Raw genomic sequence first — 21,403 nt, 5'->3', positions numbered from 1 at the left:
TGATTAGAACTGTCTGTATATATATTATAAAAGTTTCAAGTAAACGAAGTGTATTCTCATTGGCTGTACTTCAATACACTCAAGTCTTAGGTGGCTAGTGTAACAACTGATGGAGCTCAATCTTTGACTGAGAAAAACAGTTTGTTTTTAGATAAAGAATATCCCAACCATAAACCTTAAACAGGAAAGTTTGCAAGTTTCCGCTGGCTGAAATACGTGTTCATTCATCTCAAACAAGGCTCTCCCATTTGTTCAGGCGAGAACAAAAAAAAAACAACAACAAAAAAACAGGTATTGTCATTTTCCTTTGCTGAAAGGTGAAACTGTTTCTAATAATAATATTAAGGCTTGTTTCCGAGTTCAGAGATTAATAAGGAATTCAGTATTTCCCTTGGCTAAGCAAACCCAGTGACCTACATATTTTGCCTCTTCTATCACGGACATAACCAGTGTCTGCTGGTGGTCAATTTAGATTTTCTTTTCTCCGTCTACGTCTGTCCTCAGGCAGCGGATTTTCTTTCGGTCTCAAATGTGTATCCCATCGGCCCGTGTAAGTTATAGAGAAACTATTTCTAGTGAAATGTTTGAGAGTACAAGACTAATTTAGATTCCTTAATTGCGGAATCTATAAAAGCAATTATTAAGACGTCAAGAACCAGTTTACAGTACCATCAGCTCACCATTTAGTGCAGAAGCTGGTTCAGTTCCAGAGGACAAAACTTCAAGCAAATTATGACCTGAAAGAAAAGTTCCAGTCATCTCTTCCACTGGAGTTTTATAGACACCAGAAGTGTCATTTTCACTCTTAAAAAACTTTGCTGCTAAACGTTCATATTATTTGGGTACATCTGTGATCAAGTACTGTCTCGTGGAAACTAAGCAAGTGTAATCACAGGTCGATGCTGACTGACTGTAATTTGACAGCAGTCAAAAGGATAACAACTAGTAAGCTAGTTTCACTGTTCGAAAACATAACGCACGAGTGTAAACTAATTTGCATTGCGGTGAAAGGTTGTGATGTAAAAAAAGACAATAGCAATATTTTTAAATCGTAAAATTGGTTGTAATTCCACAATTGCGAATTTGAAAAATGAATCGTGAATGTATAATACGATATAAATATGAATTAAAAGATATTATATACAGTTAGCTTTTTTTCAAAGTTGTAGGCCTAAGTACATAAATATTATTATATGCGGCCCCCATTCCCATTTTTTTTCTTAATGCAGCTCGCGCTATAAAAAGGTTGCCCACCCCTGATCTAGATGCTAAGCAGTGGAGTGTTGGGCGGCATCTGTTTTATACAACACGGAAGGGAAATCTTTTCTCAAAAAGTGTCAAGTAGTTTGTGCAGTGGCGTGCCTTCCGTGTACACAGGGAACCTTTTTTTGTTAAAGGCGTAACGGCAAGAATGTATTTTTGTACAAAATTTAAATATAAACAGTTTTTGGCAGAGGCGAATCTTCCATGTACACAAGTAGGTATGTACAATTCCTCCTCCATCCCCCCCCCCCCCCCAAAAAAAATAATTAAAAAGTAGGCTGTTCATTTTTTAATTTAAGCAACAGTACCAAAAGATTATCTAAAATTAAAAAGTTTTAAATAATTTTTTTTTTAAAACGACCCTCGTGTTATGTATCGCCTATATGAGCTTTATCTTTCTATATGTCACTTGTCACAATCAGATTTTAAAAAATATGAGAAGATGAATTCTACTTTCAATAAACAAATAAAAATGTGTACTATAAGCAGAAATGCATTTTTTTTTTATTTAAGCAACAGCACCAAAAGATTATATAAAATCGCTGGTCTGATATATATATATATATACATATATATATATATATATATATATATATATATATATATATATATATATATATATATCACATTTTATATATAACATGTAGTTTTCTTGTCAAAGGTCTAAAAAATCTCTTTATAAGTTAAAAATAAGTTATTTGATTCTTTGAAACTTTATTACTTTAGATAATAACAAATGATCGTGGCTTGAACAGTTCTTGCCATTTGGCGTATCCTATGGGGGCCACTTGTGAGTTTTTTTGAAAAACCAAACTCTCTTTGTAATCTTGTTAAGGGTTCTAGTTTAAGTAGTTTATGAACTTTTAGATAACTTGAACAAAAAAATATGTAACAATTTTTTTTTATTCGAGGTAGCTCGTTTTCGAAAAATTTTAGAAACAAAATCTTGAGAAAAAAAGATGTGGCCTCAAAGGTGAGTCAAATTTGTTTTTTTCTTGAGTGTGCGCTTAGCGTTGTGTTTTCAAGTGACACTCAAAGCCTAGTTCCTCAGTTCGTCTTCTTTTACAATCCAAAGAAATGGCCAAACACTACGTCATACAAACAAATATTAGTATTACAATCGATCTTCATCTACATTAGTTATAAGTTTAAATAATGCAGTTTTTTTCCCTGTGACTTTTATCAGCTTTCACATTCTTCATGGGCTCAAACTGGAACTTTGACGGCCTAACCATTGTCCTAGAAATTTGACAGTTTATGTGTATCTTGGGGAAAACATTACTAGGTAATTGGTCACACAGGGAAAACTGTCGTTTGATCGTTACAATTTTCCAAAAAATAATAATCTTAAAATTATTTGGTCTGGAGATCTATATCTTGAATACACGTCAGTGGAAATTTCTACATTTAATGACTAAAGAGTTCAATGAACAGACATTCAGGAACATTTTGCTTTATGGTCTTTAGTTAGAATCCTGTCTAGACGACTGTCTTGTCATGTCTCCGAGTCTGGTTCTGTATCAACATCAAACTTGAAGTTTATATAACCTGAGTAGCAGGTAACAGCACATGCACGTAAGCGGGGGGGGGGGGGGGGGGCTGGGAGTGGAGGTTAGGATGGGGGACTAGGGACTGGTTAGCAGTTGTTTCCCTTTTTGTATATATTCTTTATTAGTTACTAAGGGCAAATTATTCGCTCTTACAAAAAGTCATCACCTTCATAAAGTGGATATTTGTCTTTAAAAAAAAAATTTTAAAAACTTTTTTATGTCACTTTACCCCGTACGGTATACTTATGCATTATAAGTTTTATGAACGTTTAAACAATTTCAAACATTCTCGTCTGAGGTTTTTATCTTTTTGAATATACACTATTGGATTCACAGCACTGTTGAAGAGATGAGATCTACAGAAAAGTTGAAAGAATGCTAATTGGACACCATGCAATGCCGCGTAATTCTCTGGACAAACAACTTTATATACATGGAGTGCCAGAAAGGGCAAAGCTCCCAGAAAACTTGTCAAGCTTATAGTTAGCATCATACACGAGGTTTTACTGAAAATGCTTCTTCTCTTGTCTAGTTTATACTTGAGAAAGCTGGTTTTTTTCTCTACTGGTATACTGCTGGGCGTTGGGCTGGACAAGGTGGTCAGCACTGTCCAGCTATTGCTGAGAGCATTCTTGTTTCTCTCATCACAAGAGCGATGTTTCCTCATACTTTTAGTGTACCGCTCTAAAGAATTTGTTCTACAGTCGTCCAAGCGCTGCTTACCCAAAATCTTTGATCTATCGAATGTTTTTACTTTCGCCTGATTGATCTCACCATGGCTGTTTACAGCACTTGTAGCAGATGTGGCATCCTTTTTATTTACATTATTTAAATGAGCAGTGTCGGAATTTGAATTATTTATCTCCTTAATTCCTTGCAGTAGATCACGATTAGTTCCCCCTCTAGGTGGCGTAGCATTTTTTCGTCCCAACACTGGGGATGTTGACGTTTCGATGAACCACACCGAGTGCCGCTGTGCAGGCTTCATCCGCCTCTGCTCATTGCGTCTCTTAGCTATCTTGTGTGTCCAGATTTTTCGTGCAATACGAACGTAAGCAGTGACCATTGCTACAGTACAGATCATAAAAATAAGACAAAATAAAGCAGAGTTAACCTTGGGCCAAATTGTGTTGACGTAGAGGTCGTCCAGTTGACAAGAATGGCCGTCAAGGTTCGGGAATGGCGTTTTAATTGTTTGTGTTCCATGGAGGACGAAATAGGGAATTGATAATATTAGAGAATTGAAGATTAACAAAACAATGATACGTTTAGATTGGGTCATAGTGACTTGTTTCTCAGCTGGACTACAGACCATCTTGTATCTGTTAGATGAAAAGTATATATGTGTAAGCATGTACATGTTAATATATATATATATTATATATTTGCTAGAACAGCATAAAGTACTAACAACAATAAATGTTTGCGATCAATAATATTTAACAATTGAGTTCGTTCAGCGCTCATTCATGCATTTATCTAGGATTCTATGGACCAGTTAGGGCGGGAGGGGAAAGAAAGGGAGATCTGAGTGAATTTTTCAGTCAAAGTTTTAATTTATAAAAAAAAAAACAACAACGGGGGAGCGACCTGAATTTGAACTTATGTCTCAAGCTGACATACTAACCATTCTACTAGTGAGTTTATTTTTTTATGCAAATAGAAGATTGTATAGTTACCTATTGTTTTTTTTTTCAAGCTTACTTTAAAGAGGCGACCTATAAAGGGGGCTAATTCAGCTTATACGACCATTTCAGTCAAGTATAATTTTTTTCTCTTGTTCGAGGTACCAAACAAAATATTTAATTACCAATAGTTAATTAACTAACTCAGGTAAAATAAATAATTATGCAAAATTTCAGTTTGATCCGCGATTGGGTGTCGGAGAAAAAAAATGTACAAACTTTAAACGAGACAGTCAGAAAGACGGATAGTGACCTGATATAAGCTTTGTAAAATAAATAAAAAAAGAAAGAAGACAAGACTTACAAGGACTGAAATTGCATAATTTTTTCTACAGGTTCCAGATTATTCTAGGTAATAACAATAATAAATTTGTGCGATTATAAATATTTTTCGAATTCCTTTTGTCAACTTGTAAATTTCTTAAGGGAGCAGTATTTAAAAAGTTGGAACCAGGAAACGGCTCTCGAAAACTCCTCTAAACCATTTTTCTACAAATTTGACAGTTTATTTATATCTTTGGCTATACTAGCTGGCCACACTGGGAAAACTCTGGTTGATCGTTACTAATTCTCAAAATAAAATCATTATAAAATTATATTTGGTCTGGAGATCTAGACGATGTATATCTTAAACTCAAATCTGTTGACATTCCCGATTATTTTCACTAAAGAGTTAATAAACAAATTGGCTTTCAGGAAATCAGTTCCTTCTGATGTCTTTTAATGTCTCTAAGCCTGGGTCAATACCATCACACTAGCGTCTATATCTTTGACTAGATCCAACATTCCAGTCTAGACTATAGACTTTCTATCTTTCTAGGCCTGTATCTATATCATCAAACTAGTCTAGACTACTGTCTTTTAATGGTACTCAGTATCATTTCATTAACAAATTCCCGAAAGCGATTTTCCTTTTAAGAACGCCATAGTCCTTTCAAAACCGATGTCAGATCTATATCTAAGTCTATTTCTCAAACCAAATTTACATTTAATAAAAAATGGGGAAGTGGAAGAAATAACGTGATTAAAAATTCCACCCAGACAAACAGACGGATAGGGTTAATATAAGCTTTGTAATGAGTCACTCTTATAATAAATAAAGACGGTTTTTATTATATACATTAATGCCTAATCGTGTGCGTTCTGGACTGTCGTTCGTTGGTCTCGAAGTAATCTCGAAGGTCCCGGGTTCGATTCCATTCTGCCTCCTGCCATCCCCGTTGTCCCACTGTAGGTATATGATGTTAGGATTAAGGATGTTAGGATTAAGGATGTTAGGATTAATGGATGTTAGGATGTGTATACCTTCAATTCTGAAAGGACGTCTGAAACAGTGTGAAACAAAACAAGCGCATTCATTGTTTCCACATTTGGCGATTGTGATTTTTTACCAAGGTTATATCAACTGACTCTGCCTTCTGTCTGTCTGGCAAAAAGTTTGAACATGTTTTTTCTGACATTTCCCATTTTCGGATCAAGTTTAAACTTTGCACAATTATTCATTAAACCCGACATGACATGAGTAAATCCCCCCCCCCCCTCCAAAAAAAATTAACAATTAGTTATATAATTGCAGGAGTTACATTATTTTGTTTCATTTCGAAATAGGGGGAATAAATACTACTTAATGAGAAGGGTAGATATATATATATAAAGGCCTAAATATATATGGATTCAGTGCCCTTATTTGGATTTGACACGTTTTCTCCCACTTCCCAATCTCGGATCAAGTTGAAATTTTGCATAATTATTCATATTCAATAACAATGCACGAATCAATCCAAAAATTAACCTATTTATTAATCAATAGTACTTATTAATTTATTTTGTTTATTTGGCAGAAAGGGAGATAAACCCCGTAATTTTCAGACAAATGGCAATACTTTGTATTACGTTTTTTTTTCTATTGTTTGTTTATTGCCTGAATCGCTTGAAATGAACTTGGGGGTCACTCACATCCCCTATCGATGTTTGAAGTTGGAATAGAAGTGATAAAAGTGTTCACACGTTGCTACACTACATTATATAACGTCCTGCTTAGTCATTCCAATGGGGGGGGGGGGGGGAGGAGGGCAGATAAGTAAAAATGCTACTAAAACTAACGGGCCCAAATATGACATAGTGTATATGTCGGGGGGGGGGGGTATGCAACGGGTTTTTCCAAATCGTCAAAAGTCTACTTGGGAGGAAAATTAGGTGCACAGGTACTAAACAAAACAAAATGGAGGTTCCAAAGAAAGAGAAAGAGAGAGAGAGAGAGACAGAGAGACAGAGAGAGGAAGAAAGAGATAGAGAGAAGAAAAGAGGGAGTGAGCCGTAAAATTTCATTGTAACAGATACACTAATTCACGGGCTAAAACAAAAACTATTTTAGGTTGATCGTTAAAATGTGGTCCGTTGATTAAAATAAAATAATAAAAAAGGTTGTTCCGGCTATAATAATCACTCTAAAGCCTGGGAACAAATCAACGGGCGTAGCTGGTGTGTAATGTTAGTATTAAATATTCATGCGAAATTTGTAAATAGTTAAAGAAGTAATAAAGAAAAATAACGCAATAATAAGGCAAGTTGATAGAGAGTTAATCCCACGCCCAAAATTCATTAAATGTCATTAACTATGGAAGGAGAAACTACTTTGAAGTGGTAGGAAATGGCTGATCAAGAAGAAAGCGCTTTACGTAAAAGCGAAAATGAAGTGTTATTTAGATTAATTTTGAACACATTTGTATTCGTAATGAAGACAGCAACAGACCAGAAGCGGAACGGTATACAGTGGACACTGTGGAAACAGTTAGATGAACAGATGAACAGCTAGACTTTGCAGATGACTTGGCTCTTCTTTCTCACACACAACAGCAGATGCAGGAAAAGATAAATGTTGTTGACAATTCAGCTAGAATGGGTCTTACCATAAACAGAGGGAAGAGCAAGGTGTTCAAGATAAAGGCATCCAACAACACACCCATTGCAGTCCAAGGTGAGGCGCTGGAAGAGGTGGAAAGCTTCAACTATCTCGGCAGTATCCTAGACCACCATGAAGGAACAGATGCAGATGTCAGAACCCGCATTGGTAAAGCTCCAGCAGCCTTCCATCAGCTGAAGAACACCTGGGGATTTAGGGAAATAAGCACTACCACCAAGATCAGGCTCTGTAACACCATTGTTAAGCCCATACTACTATATGGAACAGAGACCTGGAGAACCACCATCACCACCATGAAAAAAATCCAAGTATTCATCAATACCTGCCTGAGGAAGATTCTTATGATCCACTGGCCAGACAAGAACTCGGATGAGGAACTGTGGCAAAGAATAAAGTAGATATCCTTCAGAGACGCTGGAGATGGATAGGTCACACCCTTCGCAAGCCTGCATCCAACATAACAAGGCAAGCCCTAACCTGGAATCCCCAAGGAAAGAGGAAGAGGGGACGACCCAGGAATACATGACACCGCGATTTGGAAGCAGATACCAAGCAAATGGGCAAGACGTGGGGACAGTTGGAAAGACTCGGCCAGAACCGAGATGCCTGGAGGAAGCTGGTTGGTGGCCTATACCCCAGAAGGGACCACAGGCAGAGATGAGATGTATTCATAAATTTGTATAGATCAGTGTTGTGAACAAAAAACAAAATCTTTCAACGATGGAAAGAAAACTGTGTAAGAAGCATGAAATGTATTGAATTAAATCTTTTTAATACAAATGTAATGCAATATTTACCTTGTTATTGCTATGACAACCAGAAAAGAAGCAGAAGACATGATTAGTATACAAGTCAGATACTTGCGAATCTTGCACACGATTGGCCAGTCAAAATCATAAAAATGAAACAATTCATAGATCTCACCTGCATTAAAAAAAAAAAGACCAAAATCGTAGACAAAATTATTTATTTGCTAGAAATCAGTAATATGTTAAAAATAGCCTACTTATACCATTCTATGACAGAGATTAAGATAGCATTCTTTGCTTGAGAAATTAGCATTTCGACAAATTATATTGCATTAAATTCTTATATTTGGTCGGCTGGTGCTGGCACAAGCTGCGTACATGTCATTAGATCTAGCCTTTATTTGGCAGCCTAGTGCAGGGCCGGCCTTAGAAAATTGGAGGCCCTAGGCGAAGTGAATTTGGTGGCCCCAAATGAAATATAAAAATAAATTACAAAACTCGACAAAAAAAACACTAAAATTACACAATTCATTAAGAACCTATTCTGAACGTATCTTATATATGACAGACGTTACTTCAACAAAAGATGATTTCGTCCTATGCATTTCATCTACTCATGCATGTTAATCAATGACTCTGCTAAGTCGTTTGTTTTCCTGGCTGATTCAGGCAACCCATTCTTTTCTCTAATGGCACTAGGGAAGAAGGAGCATTTGTACAAATTTGTTTTTGCGAATGGAATAAAAAAAATGTGCCTCTATCTTTCTGTCTTGCTGGGTATTTTATTAGGTTTGGCTTTTCTATTTGTAAGTGTTTTATGTATTATAGCTACTTTCCTTTTTATTCTACTGTCCTGAAGTGTCTCTACGTTTGTTAAACATCTCACTGCTCTATTTTCTATTTGTTCCAGTTTCTTTAATGTGTTCTTGAGTTGAGGGGTCCCAAACAGAGGATGCATATTCTATTGTTGACCTAAGTAAGGTTAAATAGCATTTTAGTTTTATGTTCTTGTTTGATTCGTAATAAACCTTAATGTTTTGCTTAATTTTTTAATAATTGTATCAATATGGGTATTCCATTGTAACTTTTCTTTTATTATTCCACCTAGATATTTTGAGTTCTTAGTCTGTGTAACAGGTTTATGCCAACAATAACATTGAGGACAAGTTTCGCTATTTCTTCTCTAAAAAATTGTTTAAGAGTGCGAGGCCCCCACCAGTCGGAGGCCCTTGGCGGCTGTTCAGGTTGGTTATGCCTAAAACCGGCCCTGGTACATGTCCTTAGATATAACTTTTATTTGGCAGCTTGACTCAAACATGTCCCTAGATTTAGATTTTGTTTTTGTTTTTTTATCAGTGCACAAAAGAAGCGTATAAAAAAACAATCTCTGTTTACTGAATTTGTAGATCTGAAACAGCTGGGATAGTGTGTATGGTAGTAGACAACTACAAATATACATACACACTAAATAGAACAAATTGAATACATATTATTGTTACAAGTATATCAAATATAAAAAACGAATATAACTAATTCTCTCATTTTGACAATCATAGCAAATATAACATACAAGAAATACAAATGTGTACACAAACATAATAACTGTAACAACTACAAACGATCAATGAAGAATTAACGTTACTTCTTACTAGTTTTTTTTTTTTTTTAAAGTAAATTTAATGCTCATGAAATATGAATATTATTGAGCAGATTTGAAGACATGTTTTATTCATGTATTTATGTATTTATTATTTACCTGGTATAACAATAACCATTATCAGGAAATCCACAACCGTATTGCCCATAATAAATACCCTGAGCGGTGTTTTGCTAATCTTTGTGCAATAGACGATCAGAACCAGACAGTTACCGATACTACCTGTGACCATCAGCAGGGACAGGTAGAGCAGAGCTGGTAGGAAGGCTAGAGTAGACTCTTGTTGGAGCTGGGACAGGTCAGCTTTGGTCTCTCTCATATTGCAGCATTTAAAGTTTCAACCTTTTTAGTCATCGCAAATAAAGAAAACGTTTGTTAGATACAGGAGTGTCTTTGCTACATAGATCTATAGGAATACATATTTTTCATATAATCTGAGGCATGTAACTGTGGGACTTGGATGGCAGCATTTGGTAGTTACAACCTTAAAATTCGAACAAGACATGTTTCTAAATAAATGTTATTGTTGCTCATTTAAGGTTAGTACAAAAAGGGTAGGTAGCAAGGGGAAAAAATAATGTATGATTGAAAGAGCTATTGAGCATTCAAATATATGCCAAGCAGTTCTAGGTTTATTGAACAAATATTCTTAGTTTCTATTGAGGAATAAACAAATATACTATATTTGCAGATTTTATTAGTGATAAAAATATTTTTAAAAAATTGATTGATTTAATTAACAAAAGCAATAAAAAAACTTTTTTTATTGTTAAGTTACAAACATTCGTCTCATATGATATTCAGCGTATGTTTAATGCACCATTTCCAATAGAATAACAATAAATGTAAAGTGCAGATATGTCATGTAACGGAGAAATATATCGTATTTCAATGACAGATATATACGGAACATTTTGTGCTTTTTGTTTTTTAGCATATACTTTTTTTTCCTTATATATTTAGGTATTGTTAGAAAGTAAAAAGAATACTACGTGACTCTCCAAGGCATTGCTTGCTACTACGTGACTAGCAGAGAAAGGCAAGCTCAACCTTAATACTGCATTGAAGGGTCAATTATAAGGCAATAGAGAGGCAAGAAGAGATGTATTGATGGATCCACGTTTGAAAGTTCTAGGTTTTACATGTTTTAGATGATATTTCAGAGTTGAAGATAATCTATTTTCTAGTCTATTTTAGTCTTATACATATGGTTTTTAGCGTCTATGATCAACTAGTGTTATCTTATTATCCACGGACGAATGTTGGATCTACTACTACATATATTAACGTTCTAATTCGAGTATTTGCAGCTTTGATTATTTGTCATTTTTTTATATAATTAAAATATATTTTTGATGTTACTCATGACAAACGATAAGATAAAATAATTATATAGGGTGGTCGCTAGTCAAACGGAAAATTTGTCAAACAGCTATTTATTTTTGCAAAACATAAATTTGACACATTTCTTTAAAGGTATATGTTATACTACACTCAGAGATGCTCACAATGTCGTCCGTATACCTCAGAGCAGCGTTTTAACCTAGAAATCCAAGCTCATATTGAAGGGTATGATTAGATTGACACATGAAATGCATATCATCATTAGAGTTTATGTCACGTTGACAGTTCTGAAGCTCTATTAAAAACAATCTCCAAGCGCAGTAATCCATGACATTAAAGTCTGGACGTTTGGAGCGTATTATTCATGGCCTCACATGACCCTCAAAATTTCAGCATTTCTAGAGAACACAATAGCGTTTGAGATCCTATTGTGTTTTACATGTTTTAGGTGTTATTTCAGAGAAAGATAGTCTACTTCCTACTCTAAGCCTCCAGACGGCTACAGGCAGGGTATGAACCTGGGACAATCGAGACAACGGAAAAACAGTCAAACACGCATACCGCACGACCAGGCAGCCGTTCATTATGTTTATAAGCTTACCTTTAACGAAAAGGAGGTTTATCACGTGTGATTATGTATTAATCCATTTCTTTCTACTAATCAGATGTCTATACGTCTGAGCAGTAAATACACTTTAGTTTCGGTGCGTATGTGTTGATCTTGTTTTAACGAAGTCTGTTTCTTTCCTCACTGGTTCCAAACTAGTTGAAAAAAAAATATTTTTTGTATTTGTATTAAGTGGCTCAAATACTAAAAAGATGTGGATGACTTCCTCTCAGTGATGACAATACGAGTTCAATAATCGGAACTTCTGATGTCTGTAACATGAATTAAAAAAGGAGCAAAGTTTGTTTTCGTTTCATGGCTACGAGTCCAACAATTGAGATTGACTGTTTTGTCAGTTACTATGTTATAGTTATACCAAGTTGAGTACAGCCTGGAGATAGTATTTAAAAAGCAAATATTTGTTTTATAAATGTATTTTTATTTGTAGGTTCCAAATGCTGATTTGTCTTACGTTTCAGTTGTTTTGTTGTTTTAAATATGTTTTCGATCTTCTTCACAAGTAGAGTAAGAAAAAGAAAGTAAAGTTCCTTCTTCAGACCTTGTGACCTATAGGGCAGGTGATGTAAAGGTCATCTGTTTCTGTGGCCCACGGTAAGCGAGGGGGTCATGAGCCCAGCACAATGAACAAACTCCTATAACAACTGGGTGGACTCAAAGGCTCCCAAATTGAAAATCCCAGTCTTTACCAGGGCTAGAACACGCGACCTGTCGGATCGGAAGCCGAGCCCTTTACCACCACAAGTTAAGAAGAGGCTGCAAACGTTTCTGGGGGTGAATAGAGATTTCTATGTAGACAGTTTGTCACTTGAAGCTCCGAACGTCACGTAAAGGTTGAGGTCTAATTAAGATGTTCTTTAAAGTTCAGATTAGAACAAAAGCCTACCTGTACATTTCTTTGTTTGTCTTTAATGTTTTAGTTTTAAATATTTTCTACTTTATTTTACTTTAATTTTATATAAATAAAGAAAATTTAATTTAAAAAAAAAACAGTAGGTTAAGAAGAAATTAAAAAAAAAAGGAAGTAAAGGAAAGCTATTGCCAAACTTGCCCGGACATTTGTATTCCCGGTCACTTAATCCTCGTCACATTATCCCTGGACCATTTCTCCCTGGTCATTTCATCCCGATTGAATATTTGTGTCCAATTCATTGTGCACTGGTGTTGTTAAGGCTTTGACCTAAAGCATTCATTTCATCGAATATATTGTTACGACTCTAATGCCTCTCTCTCTCTCTCTCTCTGCAAACACTGCACTACACAACCATCTCAAGAACTTGACCACTCTGCTCCGAGGAAACAAACACTATACAATTGGCATCACTAAACTGTAACCGTTGTACTCAACGTGATCTGGACTTTCCGTCTCGTCTTGAACTCAGCTGTCACGGACTTAAGTGTGGACTAACAGTTCCATATCTACTGACTCTGACACACTGTCTTTATAAAGGGTCCAGGAAGTTCTCTTTCAACTCTGCACCGTGCAATGGTAAAGTTTTCGCAGTCCCTTAGACACTTTCACAGGAGTATTGTTTTGCTCTACAAGCACTCTCCCTTGTCCACAGTTGACCGCTAAGCAGCGTGTTGGCCTATGTTTCATGTGTTAGCTTATCGCGCACATACCTAGTCCTGCTAAATATGTTTTACTTGTTGATATCTTTACAAGTATTTATAGTGCTCTCTCTTCCTTCTAGATTCTAAAGCTTAACGCATAGAGGCGCCCCATACTATTTCTTTTAAAACAGAACTATTCAAACTAGGTGGGAAACAAAAAAGGAGGAAAAGGGTTTGAAAGTTGTTTGCAAGTAATAACGAACTTTGTTTTGTGAAGAACTCTAACAATATATATATATGTAGCAGTGATTTCCAAGCTGTTCTGAGGAGACCTAGTGTTCCGCGAGGCCTGAATAGGTGTTCCGCGAACTACTGGAAAAAATATAACTAGTCGACAACCACGTGAAATAATCTCTCTAAGAAATGAGCGAAGTGTTCCGCTAAATCCTCAGTATGTGCGAAGTGTTCCGTAAAGTATAATGTTTGGGAAACACTGATATTTGTCAATTAGTAGAAACGTATCTTATAAAATACAGACGTTAGTTCAAATAAGATGATTACGTCCTACGCATGTCCCTAGGTCAATCTAGTCAGGCATATTAATTAATAACTTAAATTCTGCCAAGTCATTGTTTTTTTCTGGCTGATTCAGGCAATCCATTCCCTGCTCTAATAGTACTAGGGAAGAAAAAGGATTTGTACAAATTTGTCCTAGCACATGGCACAAGGAATGTGCCTTTATCTTTCTATCTTTCTGAGTATTTTATTAGATTTTGTTTTGTATTTGAAGATTATGGTTCAGTGTTTTATGTATAATTGCTACTTTACTTTTGAGTCTTCTATCCTGAAGGCTTTCTAAATGTAATGATTTTACTAAAGGTGTTACTGTAGTCAAATGTAAATATTCATTTGTAATTAATCTCACTGCTCTATTTTGTGTCTGTTCTATTATCGTAATGTTTTCTTGAGTTGAGTGGTCCGAACAGAGGATGCACATTCTATTATTGGCTTAGCCAAGGTTAAATAACATTTTAGTTTTATGTTCTCATTTGATTAATAGAAATTTATTTTAATAAACCCTAATCCCTTGATTTTTTTAATAATTCAATCAATATAGGGATTGCATGATAGTTTTTAATTTCTTATTTATGTATGTATTAGTTTTTCGTCAGTGTAACTATTTACCAAGAATGAGATGAATGGTATTTATGTTTTTTTAGTTTTTTTTATTGTTATTCTTTCTGACAATTTTCTGGGTGTAGAGGCATGCTGCAATTTGATTCCCATTTCTGTAATTCATCTTTGTAAAATGTATGCATTTTGAGTTGTTTTTATTGTTCAATGCATTATGAAGTCGTCTGCAAATAATATTACTTTATATATCTGTCAGGGGCAGGTATGGTGAGAGTGAATGTGTTATTTCTTTGTTACTATTTAAGTATGCAAGAGTTACATCCCTTTGTTTATCCCCCCCCCCCCCCCCCGCCCAGGCATGAATGTGACCAGTCTACACGTGATGGTTTTGAATGTGAGTGTTTCCTTGTAGGATCGAGTGAAATTGGTAGTCGGTTGTTTCTGTCATCCTGGACTGGTGTGTTTGTGTATTAAATATCTGTTGATGTCATTATTTTTGCTCCTTTGGATATCATTAAAGTATTAAAGTACCATTGTTATTTCATGGAAAGTAATATTGTTATTCATGGAGTTGTTTATTAATGATAAATAATTGTAAGAAATGAAGTGACGAGCCTAATGAGCCAAGACAAGACAAAACAAAGCAAGAAAGGAACCCTGACAATATCGTGGTCGATAGTAAAGCGGAAAATTTGTTGGGTGAATAGGGTCGTTAAAGTAGACGATTAAGCCAATAGGGAAGCAAAAAAGAACCTCCTTTGAGATGCCTAAGGAGCGAGTCCATTGCATTGTCCATTGCACTGTCGGGGATGGAAGAAAGCCCCAACAAGCAAGTAACTATATCAACACACTCCCTCACTTTAATAAATTTTCATCGCGCAAGCCACATCCTCCTCTCCCATGTTCATCAATCATTCAGCCCTGCGGCGATAGGCAGGTGGCGAAGTGGCAGGAGTGGATACACTGGCAGCCATAGCCATAAACCTACACGTAGGCGGCCCAGATCGCTCCTCATGGCGTGAAGCTGTGTCTCGGAGTCTCAAGATTTGAGGCAAGAAGAGTGGCCAGGGTGAAAGAGCGCCGAACCAACAAAAAGCTGAGAGAAGAAGCAGGCCTATCTGCAACTGAGCAAACCCACCCATGCCACGTATGCGGCCGGCTTTTTAAAGCGAAGATTGGACTTTACAGTCACCTTCGTGTCCATAGGAAATAAGAAATGTGCTCATCGTCGATCACGAAGGAGGAGCTATATCGTTTTTGTCGAACATTTCCACGGCTGATGTGGTACAGAAAAGGAATATGGCGGAGTTTCCCTGATGTGCTTGGTCTTTGGCCTCGCTACTAATCCCAGTATCTTACGGAGGACGTTCTCATCAAATGCTTAGGTGAAGGGAAAGTAGTGGAAATCTTTTGAAAGATTGTACAGCAATACGAATCAGTGGATCGTCTTCAGTACATACGATCATTAGCCTACTTACTAATTTACATTAGCGTAGTAAAGTTAAGTAAAGTTCCCCTTTCAGACCTTGTGGTCTATAGGGCAGATGATGTAAAGGTCATAAATTTCTGTTCCCCTTCGGTTAATGAACGAGGGTGTCATGTGGCCAGTACAACGACCAACCGCCTTTTACTTTTCTTCAACTAATGTCAGGTACCCATTAGAGTTGGGCGGACTCAGAGGCGCTCAAAGATCCCGAAATTAATTACACTAATGTACTATAACAATTTCCACATTACATCTAGTTTAATGTGTCACACAGTTTGTTATGTAAATTAAAATAAAGATGTGAAATATTATTGCGTTGGATAAAAAGCTCAGAGTAGGAAATGATCAGTGCCAAAGGTTAACGTGAAGTGGCCGGTGATGAAGTGACTGGGATTCGGCAGAATATGTAGATTGCAGCTAGGACTATGTGGACAGGTGAAAATACCTTACTCCTTTATAGATCAGATTCGAAAACACCATCTATAATTTATATAAGAAACAGTACTATTTGTAAAACACTGAATTAAATAGTGGTATTTATATTGATTATAGTAGAGGTGATTTTTAATTCTTGAAACATATGGTAAGGGAGACAACAAGAAAAAATACGTTATTTTCGAGGGAAACAAGCACAATTTATTAAAAATGTTTTGACCTTTATATTTTTTAACGTTTTGTATTGTTTTTAATATATAATTTTAGTTATTAAACACAGAATTGTATTTACGTTTAAATTTTTTTTTTTTTTTTTTTAAAATAGGAATAATTACATTTTTTAAAAATATAAAATTTATATATTTTACAAAATTTATTACGCTATATTACTTTATAAATGTTGTTGTACTTCTAAACTAAAAAATTTTTTCCTTTTTGGCGCAATTGCTGTTTTGTCTAGGGGTAAAAAAACAGCTAATTTATGGACGCGTTTAATTACGCTTATATATTTATAAATAGATTGCTTTTATTAATATAGTTTATTTCATTAGTTGAAATGTAAAAGTTGAATTTTATTATTATAGTTATATTTTGTGTGCCCAAGAATATGTTATAACTTTAACTCATTATATTTCATTTTACCAAGTGTACACTGCAATGTAAATGCCTATTGTCCAACCATGTCAGTTTTATGAGCAATTTGAGTCTTATCACAATAAAGTCTTGCTTTGTCTATGTCTTTAAAAAAATTACGCTTATTTAAAAATAGTAATAATGTACATGTAATAAGATATTAAAAACAGTTTTAAATATTATTAATAATTCAGACATTATCAAAGATGACAATAGGCATACAATTACATGTATCGTTGTTCCTGCTTCACTGTAAAGATTGCGCGGCTAAGTGAATATCAATTAATTAATACTTCACTTGAAGGCAATTTCAAGGTAATGACAAATGTAGATCTAATGTCATGTATTTGAATATCCCTTTTTGAAAGCTCCATACCAGCCTAGCAAAATTAGCTTATGTATCTATGATCTACTACAGCTATTGTATTACCCACACTTCAAAGTCCGTAAATGTTGTTTTTTACTATATCTATAATGGCTTTAAAGCTTCCGATTCAATGATTGGCAGTTGTGTTTGTTTTGTTTTTTTCTCGGTACGATGATAAAAACACTTTTGCCGTTGCTACAAAAAAACAACAACTATACGTTAAACATAAATATAATACACAACACAGTGCCTCATCTATTAACTCAAACTACTGTAATGCCGAAGTACTTTGCCGGTAGGAGATGAGAGGTTATTGAGTCCAACTTGTATTGGTGTATTCATCCATTTCTTGATATTAAAAAGTTGACCAGATGGAGCAGTAAATACACTATAGTTTGGGTTAATTTGTTGGCATTGTTTTACTTTATATTTTGGAAAACAAAGCTTATATCAAATGTACTTGTTTCACTCATGTACTTCCATTTGTAATAACTCTGGACTATCTATAATAAATCTATGCGATTATATATATATTTTTTTTTACGAATTGTTTTTGTTTAGCTTTTAGCATTCTAACTACGCTATGATCCTCCCAATTGTCTGGACCAGTTAACAAAGGGGCATGGGGAGGGAAAGGTGAGGAGGTATAAAACTGGGTCGTCGCTTTTGTAAAGTATCTCTATAAATATAAGTGAGCGACTTGAATTCGAACTCCAGTGCTGTGACTTCCTCAACCTCTTTAAGCAATACGGTAACCGCTGCGACAGTGAGCTGCTTGTGATGATAGATTTTATAGTTATTTATTATTTATACATTTTCCTTTCTACAAACAATAAAGGGGACTAATTCATTTTATACCATATTATCAGTCAAGTAAAATTTCTTCCCCTTGTTCGACATATCAAACATAATGATTAATTACCAATTGTTAATTAACTGATTATTTCATATTATTTTTTTTTTGATTCTTGTGTTGGCATGAAAAATAAAATAATTGTGTAAAATTTGAGATTTTCGAGAATTTGTGTGGGAAAAACAAAGTGTACAAACCTTTTACCAGACAGAGTTAGTTGATATCATAGTTGGGTGACCGGTCATGTCATCCCCGGTCACTTCATCCCCGGTCATTTCATCCTTGGTCACTTCATCCCCGGTCACTACATCCCCTGGTCATTCCATCCCCAATTAAATATTTTTTTCTAAGTCATTGTGTAATTGTGCTGTTAAAACTTTGCCTTTAAGCCCTCATATCATCTAAGATATAAATATAATTATTTAGAATACTTTTGATATTTCTGACATGTTATTATAGTGTATAAAGTGTTTTCCCTACTCTCTTCATACTTGTGGAGAAATGAAATAATATATGTAAATAAAATAACATATTGTAATGCGGAGTTTGAATTTAAGTTTTATTGTTTCTGTTTGTTGTAGGGATGTCAATATTATCTTGAGCATATTGCGTGATGAAATGATCAAAGGCCAAGATGTGGTGGAAGTAGGAAAAATCTTTTGAGAGTTAGATGTACGATTTGATTAATTATGATCAGGCCGCTCTGCACTCATAATGTATCATCAAAGTCCAAGGTGTGGTGGAAGTTGTGAAAATCTATTGAGAGATGAGATCGATTAGACTACTTATGATCTTGCCGCTGATAACTTATCTCCTGAAGGTCATCTGTCACTTTATTTGTCAATCGTTCTTTCTGAAATAGGAGCGTGTCATTTCAAACCCTAATAGAACGTTTGATTTATTGTAATAAACGCTGACTGCAAGAAATACGCAACACCGGCCTAGAAATTACAAATAATGTACAGCAATAAGAATCAATGAATTGTCTTCTGTACCTATTAGTTAAAGCCTATCTTATTGATTTCAATTAACACGCAAAAACAATTTTTACATTAGTTCTATATCTTTAGATGTTTTATATCTTCTATACTATAAAGTAGAATGTGAGGTGTATGTATGTTACTTATAGACATCAAAACCGCTTGACCAAACTTGATAAAACTTGGCAGGAATGTTTCTTGGGTACCAACTTAGACCTTAGTGCATGTATTGTAACCCTAAAACAAACTTAAGACCCTAAAAAAATAAAGTTGTCCGACTCTATTACAGCTATAGTATTTTATGGATCTAGGCCATGTCTACAATGTTGACATGAGAAAAGATCGAAAGGATTTAGACCTAGATCTAATTTTAAGAAATACACTTTGCGCAGATAGTTTTTTACTTTGACACATGAAAATACAAAAGAAGATCCATTGATTTCATCATATAATAAAATTAACCTTCAATTTTGTGTTTCAAAAGCATTTTTTACATAAATTAGTTCCTAATATCTGTGACTACAGATTTCCTGACGAACATTCTTTCATTAGACAATACCGTAATGAATCGCGTACTAAAATTAATTCGTTTAATTGTTTACTTTATAATCCCATCCCTAGATCTAAAACTCTAATTGAACTCTAAGATGATAAAACTTCTCTTCGCACAGATAGTTTTATACTTTAACACATAAACATACTAATTAAAGTCCATTCATTTCATATTTTGATCAAATAAACATTCAAATTTGGTTTTCTAAAGCTACATTCGTTTACGAAAGCTGCGAAGCCGAGTTGAGATAGGCCTAGATCTATATTCATTCATGAATCGCGTACTAAAATTTATTTCGTTTAATTGTTCACTTTATAATTCCATTCATTTAACAAAGCTATCGCTCTTTTCGTTTTTAATAGATATGTATGTATCGGCTCCGGGTAAACCCCTTTTTGCAAAACTTATTTTATTTTCGTAGCGAAAGAGAAAAAGCTTGAAAGGATAATTAGCTACGTTTAACATACATTTAAATCCAATCCACTAGATTAGTAAACACAAACCTAGACTCGCAGGCCGCGGGTAATGTCAGGCTAGTATATATTTATATATTTAACGACATTTTATTCTATTCTTATTTATTAATGTTAATACTTTTTGTCATGTAAATAAAAAATAAAAATATGAAATATTGTTAATATATTTTACAATTATTATTTGATGGATTAGAGGATAAAATGACCAGGGGATGAAATGACCAGGGGGTTGAAGTGACCATGGGATGAATTGACAGGGGATGAAGTGACCGGGGATGAAATGACCAAGGATGAAATGACCAAAGATGAAATGACCAAGGATGAAATGACCGGGGATGAAATGACCGGGAACCCATAGTTAATATAAGCTTTGTAAAAAAAAAGGATTATTTTAATTTTTTTTTTAATTCTTCTATTGAATGAAGGGGGAAGGGGAGACAGCACCGTTCAAATATTGCATATATACAACAAAACAAATTAATTACCACTAATTGGTTAACTAAGTTATTACTTTTTATTGATTCACGTGAAATCACGTGTTGTCATCGACAGTGAGTAATTCCGCGAAATTTCCACTTGTTATTCGAGAATGGAAAGTGAGAGGGAAAAAAAGGTGTGAAAGATTCAAATCAGACTGAAACAGTAAGTTAATCTTAGTTTTGTAAAAATGTTGCTTTCAGGCGCTGAGAATAACGGTCCCTGAAAATCTCTTCCAATACCTTCCAGGTAAAAATGTTGCTGACGTCTTCTCAGTGATGACTTCATTTCAGTCCAATCAGTTACAATAGTCTGGACGGTGCTTGTTTTTAGTAAAGAAGCATTGTTATTGAATGACTGCTAGTTTAAAGTAAACATCAATTTTAGTGGCTATGACAATCATCCCACAGTAAATAAGGACAGTTTATCTTTATTAAGTATATCTTTGTAAGATTTTCTTGTTTGGTTCTGGGGTTTAACTCACTTATTTTATTCTTATTTAATAATTAAAGTCGGTAATTTCTACAACAGTAAAAGCAAACAAGAACTCATCCACATCAGGGAGCTCTTTATATAGTTTTCTTTCTATTGGGGTGTTTTGGGGACAGTGTCTTGTATGGGCCTCTTGGTACAGAGAGCAGTTTTGGAGGACATGGTCA

The 21,403-nt window shown here is 34.9% G+C and overlaps 1 protein-coding gene across 1 annotated transcript; it reads right to left on the bottom strand.

Moving 5' to 3' along the window:
- Positions 1-2,877: 2,877 nt before the first annotated feature.
- On the bottom strand, positions 2,878-11,999 carry LOC106080136 (uncharacterized). Its single transcript, XM_013241453.2, has 4 exons — positions 11,773-11,999; positions 9,927-10,169; positions 8,219-8,345; positions 2,878-4,135 (listed from the first exon to the last, which is right to left on the bottom strand). Exons 2-4 carry the CDS (start codon positions 10,144-10,146, stop codon positions 3,073-3,075), a joined length of 1,410 nt encoding a protein of 469 aa, XP_013096907.2. The 5' UTR covers positions 10,147-10,169; positions 11,773-11,999; the 3' UTR covers positions 2,878-3,072.
- Positions 12,000-21,403: the final 9,404 nt, after the last annotated feature.

The sequence above is a fragment of the Biomphalaria glabrata genome, chromosome 9 (assembly GCF_947242115.1).
Source record: "Biomphalaria glabrata chromosome 9, xgBioGlab47.1, whole genome shotgun sequence".
In the NCBI taxonomy this organism is placed as follows: Eukaryota; Metazoa; Mollusca; class Gastropoda; family Planorbidae; genus Biomphalaria; species Biomphalaria glabrata.
Note: the sequence above shows the minus strand (reverse complement) of the source record. Positions and strands in the feature narration are given on the sequence as shown.

What these genes read in the sequence shown, in the direction of transcription:
- LOC106080136 (XM_013241453.2), bottom strand. Translation starts at nt 10,146, where the DNA reads ATGAGAGAGACCAAAGCTGACCTGTCCCAGCTCCAACAAGAGTCTACT. An exon ending in AATGGTTATTGTTATACCAG is followed by an intron (nt 8,346 to 9,926) that starts GTAAATAATAAA and finishes TTTTTAATGCAG; the next exon opens with GTGAGATCTATGAATTGTTT. An exon ending in GTTGTCATAGCAATAACAAG is followed by an intron (nt 4,136 to 8,218) that starts GTAAATATTGCA and finishes TTCATCTAACAG; the next exon opens with ATACAAGATGGTCTGTAGTC.